This window comes from Acyrthosiphon pisum, chromosome A1 (assembly GCF_005508785.2).
Source record: "Acyrthosiphon pisum isolate AL4f chromosome A1, pea_aphid_22Mar2018_4r6ur, whole genome shotgun sequence".
Lineage (NCBI taxonomy): Eukaryota > Metazoa > Arthropoda > Insecta > Hemiptera > Aphididae > Acyrthosiphon > Acyrthosiphon pisum.
Window position 1 is genome coordinate 137,387,063 of NC_042494.1, and position 10,307 is coordinate 137,397,369.

General features: G+C 28.1%; 1 protein-coding gene across 1 annotated transcript; it reads left to right on the plus strand.

Annotated features, from left to right (window-relative positions):
• Positions 1-35: 35 nt before the first annotated feature.
• Positions 36-5,783, plus strand: LOC103307934 (piggyBac transposable element-derived protein 3-like). The gene is made up of 3 exons (XM_029486362.1): positions 36-48; positions 118-1,761; positions 5,755-5,783. Exons 1-3 carry the CDS (start codon positions 36-38, stop codon positions 5,781-5,783), a joined length of 1,686 nt encoding a protein of 561 aa, XP_029342222.1.
• Positions 5,784-10,307: the final 4,524 nt, after the last annotated feature.

The window sequence follows — 10,307 nt, forward strand, 5'->3', positions numbered from 1 at the left end:
GTGATGATGAACAAGCCCCAAATGAATTACACCAGATGAACGAAGAAGGTACAAAATACAACTCAACTTATTTTATAGCCATAAAATATTATAATAATAATGTATACAATTTATTAGGACAATTTCCGAATGAAGTTTTGGAAACACTACTTGCGGAGTTTGATGCGACTGAAACATTTTTTGAAAATGAAACCAATGATGAGCCAAATGCCGAGGTTGATTTAAATCTTAACTATACACATCAGGTATTGAACTATTTTGATAAGATTTTACGAATGGATGTTACTGCAAAAAATGAAATAAAATGGGTCTCACAACCTTTCGTCCCTCCAAAACTTTCAATCGACGATATTATGCAAGATTTACCAATATACATTGACATTCCTTCACCATTACATTATTTCAATCGTTATTTTTCCGATAGTGATTTTGAAACTATGGCATTATTTACAAATATGTATGCACATCAAAATACGTCCTCGTGGAAAAAAAATACCGATAAAATATATGAGATACGAACTTTTATTGCGTTACATATACTGACTGGTTGTTTACGTTTTGCTAGAATTTCGATGTACTGGGATACATTTATCGGAATAAACGTTTTTATGAATAATATGTCAAGAAATCGTTTTTATTCTCTTAGGTCTAATTTTCACGTTATAGATAATATGAAAATTCCAAATGGTAATAAAGATCGATTTGTAAAAGTTCGTCCCATGTTTGATTGCGTTCTAAAAAGATGTAGAGAATTAGTAAAAGAGCGTAACCTATCAATCGATGAACAGATTGTTCCATTCACTGGCCATTTAAATGTGAAACAATATTGCAAGGGAAAACCAAATCCGTGGGGCATTAAAATTTTCATGTTGTGTGGCGCCAGTGGCGTAATTTATGATTTTATTATCTATCAAGGCAGCGAGACCGAATTTTGTCCTCGATTTAAAAATAAATTTGGTTTAGGCGCTTCAGTTGTTCTACAACTAACAGAACATATCGAAGAAAATAAGCACTTTTTATTCTTCGATAATTATTTTGCTAGTTATAATTTGTTCGAAGTATTGTTGCAACGGAAAATATTTGCAGCATCAACCATACGAGTGGATAGATTTTCAAAGCCCCCGTTTTTGAACGATAAAGTGCTTGCTTCCATAGGGAAAGGGGCAACACATGAAATTCGCAATGATGAAAATACTATCGCACTGTTAAAATGGTATGACAGTAAATCGGTTCACATGGCATCAAATTTTATTGCATCTGGAAATGTAGACAATGTCGAACGGTGGGATAAAAAATCAAAAAAATATGATACAGTTGAACGTCCAGAAGTAATTCAACTTTATAATAAAAGCATGGGCGGTGTTGATAAAATTGATCAATTGATAGCCTACTACCGAATTTTTTTAAAATCGAAAAAATGGACTTTGCGTATGGTTTTTCATTCAATTGACATGGCGATCTGCAATTCGTGGTTGGAGTATTTACAAGATTGTAATTTGTTGGGAATTGAAAAAAAAAAGCAAATGGATTTACTGCATTTTAAAATGAGGCTTGCAGACAATCTTATAAATTTGGGAAGATCTGACAATATAAAACGACCTCGAGGACGACCAATTAGCGCTTCAACTCCATCGCCTTCACCACCATCAAAAAAGAAAACGGCAAAAGAATCAAAGCCGTATCAAGAAACACGTTATGATAACATAGGACATTTGCCAACTTCTGGAGAAAAACAGAGATGCAAAATGGAGAATTGTAACGGTAAAACTCATGTAATGTGTGAAAAATGTAATATACATCTTTGTTTTGTCGTTAACTCTAAAAATTGTTTTGCTACATTTCATAAAAAAAAATAATAGTTTTGTTGTACATTATATTATATTTCTATAACTTCATTATACAAAAAGGATATTTGTAAGTATAAATTTTTATTATACTGACTACTAGTGTAATAAAATAATAGTTTTGTTGTACATTATATATTTATTTAACTTCATTATACAAAAAGGATATTTGTAAATATGAATTTTTATTTTACTAACTAGTGACTACCAGTGTACCTTGCAAGGTACAACCTTATAACTTTTTACCAAATTATCCTATCCTCACAAAATTTGGTACTCGCTATCTAAGAAGTGTATTTATAGTATTAGTGAAAAAAAAAATTTTTTTTTTCAATTAAAACTTAATGCGGTAGTGAAAGGGTTAAATATAAAATAACTTTATGCGTTGTATATTTTAATGACTTTGTAAAACTCTTACAATAATTTGGTATATAGTATATTATACGTTTGATAATATTATTAACTAACGAATCTTATAAGACAAATTTCCATAAGATCTAATCATTATGTACACACTTTTAAAGATACTTCCCTAATAGCTACACTCTATTCAGTTTAAGAGTACTCAGTTGGTGTGGTGGGGGGAGGGCAGACGAAAACTCGTTGTCCCGCGCATATCTCCCCACTACCGCATATTGGTGCCGGTGTCTGGCGTACAGTGATTGTTTAACACAGTGTTCTATATACTACACTAGATAAGGAACTCCTATATTTATAATTTGAATTGTAACGAGTGAAGCTCAGCTGTCGACGGTTTCCATTTTATCGGTTAGCAAAATATTTCATTCACTATACAAAATATATTATTAGGAATAATGTCGTTTTTAATGGTAAAATAATACAGTAAATGTGGCTCAGCGCGGTGCAATAGCTGAAAGCAATCCCGCGACATGATTGAGAGTAAGCAACGACCACTACCAATAGTACTCGGATGGGTGACCACTGACCACCTGGGTTCGTAGTGTGCAAAAACTTTGCCAAACATACACGCCTTGTTCTTAACCGACCGTACAAACCATCCCAACACTACTGTACCACATGTACAACACCCATTAGTCTATGTTGTTGTGTTTTAATTAATAAAAAAAAATTAATAATAAATGAAAAATGATTTTTGTAAAATATTTTTTTTTTTTATTTAAACAATATGATTACTAATAATATACAATACAAGATAATAAATTCACTATGAATCTTATTTTCCATATAAAATAGTAAAAATACCATACAACTGCCAACCGACATTGAAGCTACAGTTCATGTTGGGGGTTCGCTATCTTGTACTACCTATAGACATCTGTATTGTAGTATTAGACCTAATCGGCAACGCATATGTGCTAATAACAGGTGTACTGGTTAGAATTATAATACTTTATGAATATGAAAATCAATTGAATTTAAAATGAAAATCAACGTCAATGAAACATAGATTAGGAATTTATTGTTTTTGTGAAATATAAAATTGGGATAATGACCATTAATCTCAACTATAATATAAGAATAAACAATCACATAACATATTATAAATCTTTCAATTTTTTTAATCATGCGGATTATAATACATATTTGAAGTTAATAATTGTATATTAATTATTAACTATTTAAAATATTACCAGTACAATACTCTAAAAATAAAACAATACATTTTTATTAGTTCATCTTATATGTTTACTACAAATTACGGTATAATAATTTTCACATAATAATAGTCTATAAAATAATTTTATGTGCATAAGATTTAATGTATGCTCTAAAATCAAACAAATCAAAAAAAATTAATATTTGTGTAGTTATAACATTTTTACTGCGTACATCAAAATCTTATAGAAAGCATGAGCACCTACCAATTTTTTTTTTTTTTTGTATTTGAAATGTTCATATTATTTAAACTATTTTATGTGAGATACATTTTTACTACAGTAAATAAACATGACTGTAGATTTAGAGGGATTGGTTTATAATGAAATATTTATCATGTTCATTTTTATAATAATTGCATGACGTGCTTAACTGGGTATAGGTATGTTATATTTGCCAAACATTTTTTTTTTTTTAAATTGAAATGTTTATTTTATTTCTACCATTTTAAATTAATGTGAATTAATTAAGCGTTGTTCACAATTTTTATAAACACAAAATGTTTACGAAATTATAAAATTTAAACTATAGTATTTGGACAATTATTATAAAAGTACTACAATCTACTAATCTACTGAATCTAAGTATCTATAATGATATAAATAATCAATTTTATGAATCACAACGGCAATGTTGTATGCGAAATGTCCGCATATGGGCTATGAATCGACAGGTAGTACCTTATTTTTCGGGCACATCTGTCCACATCCCTCTGGGCGAAAATGGACTGTAGCCCCTAATATATATCTAATCTAATATTAATCTAGACCATACGGGAGCACGGTGAGTCAAAGCTTGCGACGTATGACGTATGAATTGTGAAGTAAATATGTAGTATCATCTACAGATATATAATTATATATAATGTTGGTAATATTTCTATAGAAGAATCATTCGATTACTATTACTCATGAAAAATATGTACCTATGCATTTACAAATCCGCACCTTTATAATAATAATTAGTTTCATTTTTTAAATTAAATATAAATACAATAAAAATGTATAATGCAACTGTAAATAATTCGTATCAATAAATTAATACATACGTACCTATCTTCTCTTCATTACTAATTGCAATAGCTGGCTCAATCCAAATTATAATTACTAGAGTTATTGTAAACGTGATAAAAATATTCTTAGTAAAAATCATTTTGATTTAATACGAGAAAATAATACAAAGTAATGTGAACGTTGAACAATAAATAAAATAAAATAATATTTCCCGATCTCTTTTATAAGCGATCTAATTGTAATGCCATACATAGCCTACTCCTATTCGAGACTCCCTCGGCACAAAATAAATAATGTTCACAATAAGTTGTTTATTTATTTGGTGTACAAGACAACAGTAATTTTTTCCATATGTTGGTAAACGTCATAGGTATTTATTATTTTTTAATAGCACACAGGTTTTCAGTTATTATTATTATTATTCAGAAGTTGCTAATGCATTTGGTAAATAGTTCTCTTCGGTATCCCCCCTATTTTGCTATAAAATTGACACTGGGCATTAACCAAATAATTCATCATTTTATTTTATTTATTTTCATCTTTCCTTAAAATCTTGAATTTTTCCAGAAGCACGGAAAATCATTTTCGTCACCTTAATATGGAAATATGTGATATATCATCGGTCACCAATTATAGACCTAAATCGAAATTGAACTGCAGTATCCCAAAACATTGAACCTAAATTAATATCATTATTCGCTCATGTGCTTGTTAGTGAACAACATGGATTCCGTCGTGCTAATTCTACAATAAAAAACGATACTAATACATTAGTATTCTATTGTTTTCTAGTAGAAATCGTTGCATCAGGACCTAGCAAAATAATATTAAGTAAAATAGGTATAAGGGATCCATTATTATCTTAATTTTCTTCTTATTTAGGCAGTCGGTCTCAGTTAAGATCAATAACTCAGTTTCTAAAACAATATGGTCCTACCAGGTATTCGACATGGTGGTAATTTATCCCCACTGCTTTTAATTTTATTATAAATTACCTAAATAAATATTTTAAAATTTGTAAGTTTTCACTATTTTCTGATGATATGTAAATATTCATGCCAAAGGATAACTCCCGATTTAACCCACCTTTTGCAATACATCATTCTAAAAACAACTGCTTTAAAAATAGTATGGTGTGTCACCTACCAACAACGTGTAAAAGGTACAATTCCTAATTTAGATTTTTTTTTTCGATTCCTGCTATAAGCTAAAAAAACTTGTATTTATAATTTTAATATTAATATTTAATTTGTTCTCAGTTACTTCAACTATTGTCTTTATGTGTTAATTTAACGATTTAACGATAAAATATTTAATCTTGCAATACTGTACTCTTACCCTTAGGGATGTTACATACCTATATTTATCTATTTTATAAAATATAAAATATAATTTATTTATTTATTATTATTTATATTTATATCATTATTATTATTATTTTATTTTAACGGGTAAGAAACCTATTTTATCACCTATAGTTTATCTTATCTATTAATTATTATAACTTATACCTAATATTAAGAATAACATGATAAAACTAGTAGTAACATAATATGGCTTAGGTAATAAACAAAGTGGGCATATTGTTAATATTAAAAAAGAATTTTAAGACAATCAAATTTGTATATTGCTTATAGTGATGAAAATACATTCTGTTTAAAAACATTAGGTGTCATTAAAAAAAAGTAAACATAAATATTTATATTTATATCATTACAAAATATTGTCTGGGTATGAAGCGTCTTTTTTTCAAATTCAGTCATAAGTTCATAACCAATTTCTGAAATTTTTCAGGAATAACAAAAAACGAAAAAGACCTTAACATTTTATTCTATGATTTAGTAATAAAAAAAAAATCATATGTTTCGAATTTGTACATTATATATTGTGTATGAATTATAGGTGCTTTATAAAAAAATGATTACAAGAGTCATTACATTTCTAGTTTTGATATTTATTTTTATATTTTTTGATCATTATTTCAATATTACTGATAAAGAGAATATTTTTCTACTAAATAAAGTATACAAACTATAAACTGAAATAAAAATAAATAATTGGTAATTGGAACAACATTTTTTATCCTCATTGTACTGGTTACCGGTTATCGCTAAAATAACGATTTTCAGAAATGTCGATAATTGGTTTTTGGGATATGAATTTATAAACTTTTGTTAATCGGTTACCGGTATCGGCTTTCCAAACTTCAGATAAATTAGATAACCGGTTTAGGGTTCTCAACATTTACGGTTTTTAACGGTTTTCGTGAAAAACAGGTAAACGGTTTTAAGCCCTGACAGCAACACAACAATATAATAATAATAATAAAATACGGCCCTTAATGCCAAAACAGAACAGTATAATAATATATAATAATATGTATAAATCTTAACATATCATAAAACAAAGTCCCTTTTTCTTTCTGTATGCTTAGATCTTAGAAAATACGATATGGATTTTGATGCGATTTTTTTGCAATTGATAGAGTGATTCAAGAGGAAGGTGTATATTTATATAACATGAATAATATAGTAGATATACACTACCCCTTTTTTGTATGTACGAGCATATCTCGAAAACAACTCTACTTATTTTAATACGGTTTTCACTAATAAATCGGTCGAGTCACGGGGAATCAAAACCGAAATCGAAACCGACATTTCTTAAAACTGGTATTGCTAAGTTGAAACCGAAATCGTGAAATTTCAAAACCAGTATACAAAATCGAAACCGAAACCGAAATTATTTTAATCAGTTTCAAGCTCTGCTTAACACTTGGACATATGAAAAAATTAAACATAAATAAAACAATACAAATATAAACATGAAGATGTGTTGTGTGTTTGTGAACCGGTCGGTGGCGGGATATAATATATTATGGTGCTTATTCGGACTTGACGGCGACAGGAGGTTTTGAAATTGACTTTGCGATATAGCTGGTTTTATAGTTGGTTTTGAAGTAAATATCGTCAAATTAGTGATTCTGAAACCAACCAAAATGTTCCATGGTCAGTTTAGCCTTTAGGCAATATTTTTACGGGACTTGTAACACAGTATAATGTTTAGAAAATACGAAAATACCAGTTTTCAAAAAATTTGGTTTTGGCTGGTTTTGAAACTACACGCCTCAATTATGGCTTACTAATGAGAGAACTCTAGGAAAAAGAGTCGTAACTATAGTTATTATAACAAAGCGGAACATGAAATAAATAATTCTTCCTTAAGCAGTGATAACCAACATTAAACTAAATCTTAGACAGTAAACTAGGGGAGTCAATAATGCCGTTTAATAAATCATAGAGTACCTACCATAAGATCAGCCACTTTCCTCCTTATCTCACAAAATTTTTGAAAGTTGACCATGGAAACCAAATAATTTCAATTTCGAGATTAGCAAATTCCCTTTCAGCATATAATTACTTGTAAGACGGATACAACTCAAGCGGGTATGGCGTTCTCTTAACACCAGGGCTTGAAACCGGTTTCGAAATCTATTTTGAATATCGGTTAAAACCGTTCAAAAACTGAAATCGAAATCAAATTCAAAATGAAACCCCAAAAATACAATACCGGTAATCAATATCAAAATCAAAATCGAAAAAATTGAAAACAAGTATTTAAAATTAAAATTAAAATTGAAAAAAATTAAAACCAGCAAAATATATAAAAACCAAAATCGAAAAATAATAAAACGATAACCAATATCAAAATAAAATTTTTTTTCGGTTATAAGCCCTGCTATTTTTATAAGTTCCTGCGTCCGTTGTTGAGGAGGCGTTTCTCTTTAACTTAGAACAGTAGTTGTACACTAGTACCTACACCTATATGACATAGGTTAGGTTAATAGAAATGTTGAACTTAGGAAGGTGCTGTTTTTACTACAAAGTATGAAATACAAAATAATTGTCCAATGTTTATATTAAATATGAGCAGGTGAGCTGATAAAAACTAGTCAATAACTTATGCATCTCATTTTACACCTTGCGGCAGAACAAAAAACAATATTTTGTTAATCGTGGAGTTGTATTAATTTGTTTAGAAATAATGATTTTCATATAAGGCGTGACATAAAACAAATAGTTATTGGACATTGGTTATACTATTATTTGTTAAAATATGTTAACTCAAAGCTAAATTAAATAATGATATCGTCGGCCTAAATCGCAAAGGTCGTAACTCCATTTTTTGGATTTTAGGATTATTAGTAATTAAAATTAAGAAAAAAAAACGATATCGTTTGATAAGGCTGTTTTTGAAATTGTATAATTTTATCCTCCATGAAATTAATGGTTAGAAATCGTCATATCTCCGATGTAATGATTTTAGACCTAAAAAAAGTCGTATCTCCATATTATCATTGCGAATTATGAAATTAGACCGACGAAATATGTTCGAAACGTATGAAAAATTTGTAATTTTGGACATACCATCTTTGCGATTTAGGCTGACGATATATTACATAGGTTAGGTCAAGTGATTTGATACCTAAGTCCTAAGAAGCACTTATCTTATATGCTTATATAGTTATTTGAGAAAAACGTATTTTCATCGATTCAACTGATTTTCTCATTACTGGCTTGTAGTCGTTACCTACTTATTTTTTTATTGAACAAAAATTTATATTTACAATCTGTATTTACACATTATACAATAAGTAAATTTGATTTCGTTTGATTAAAACCGATATTCAAAATCAAATACAAAAATTGGTTTTAAAAATTGAAATCAATATCGAAATCAAAACCAAAAAAATTTAAAACCGGTATTCAAAATTGAAATTAAAATGGAAAAAAATTAAAAGCAGTTATCAATATCGAAAAAATAAAAAACCGGTAACCAATATCGAAATCGAAATCGAAATTTATTTTTTCGGTTACAAGCCCTGAATTATAAATATTTCCTAACTATACTAAAAATATTTTCAGGAAAATAATATAGTTGTCAAAATATTTAAAAAAGTTGAGTAAATAATTAGAAAATATTTTATAAAATACATACAAAACATTTTAATCATATATTTTTAAAAAACATTTTTACGGAAACTATAATACCTATAAGAATATAATTAAGTATTTAAGTCAACATATTTGTGTAATCATATAGTACAATATTTTGTTATAATGAGAAGAAAATATTTATAACATATTGTTGGTCAAATATTCATTATTCAAGGACTTTAAAATATTCACAAAATATCATAATTTCTTAAATGCTGTGTGGGTTATAATTAACTTTATCAAACTCTATTTGGAAATCTGTGTAAATAGAACCTAACTGTACTCGATTACTCGATGATAGTATTGTGGATTGGTAAACTAAGGTGTTTGTGGAGTTTGATATTTTGAGTCTAAATCCTTGTTGATTGTGAAAAATATGCGGTGACTAGATTAAAGTTTCTAAGCTTTTTTGGTATTTTTTTTTTATTAACTAGTTGTGATTAACTTATAACTGAATACCGAAGAGCCGTATCGGATGGGTCCGCGTAGAATGGTTGGAATAAGTTCATATTGTATTAGCAGGTTAAATTAATCTAAATATTTGAGAAATGCATAAGTTGTTATAATATATTAGATTAAATATTGAAGATATTAAATGTGCAGGTTTCTTATAAAATATATTATAAAGATCAAATTTTAATGAGATTCATCAAAATCTCGAAAACTTGTAAATTATTTTGTAAAAAATGTATGAAATGTTTAATTTGTACATCCCAGTATTGAAAATTTGAATTAAGGGTTTTTATACTACTTGACGTTTAAATTAAACATGATTATAATTTTTTCTATAAAGGTTTATAAACAAAAATAGTTTA

What these genes read in the sequence shown, in the direction of transcription:
- LOC103307934 (XM_029486362.1), top strand. An exon ending in CAAAATGGAGAATTGTAACG is followed by an intron (nt 1,762 to 5,754) that starts GTAAAACTCATG and finishes ATTTGTTCTCAG; the next exon opens with TTACTTCAACTATTGTCTTT.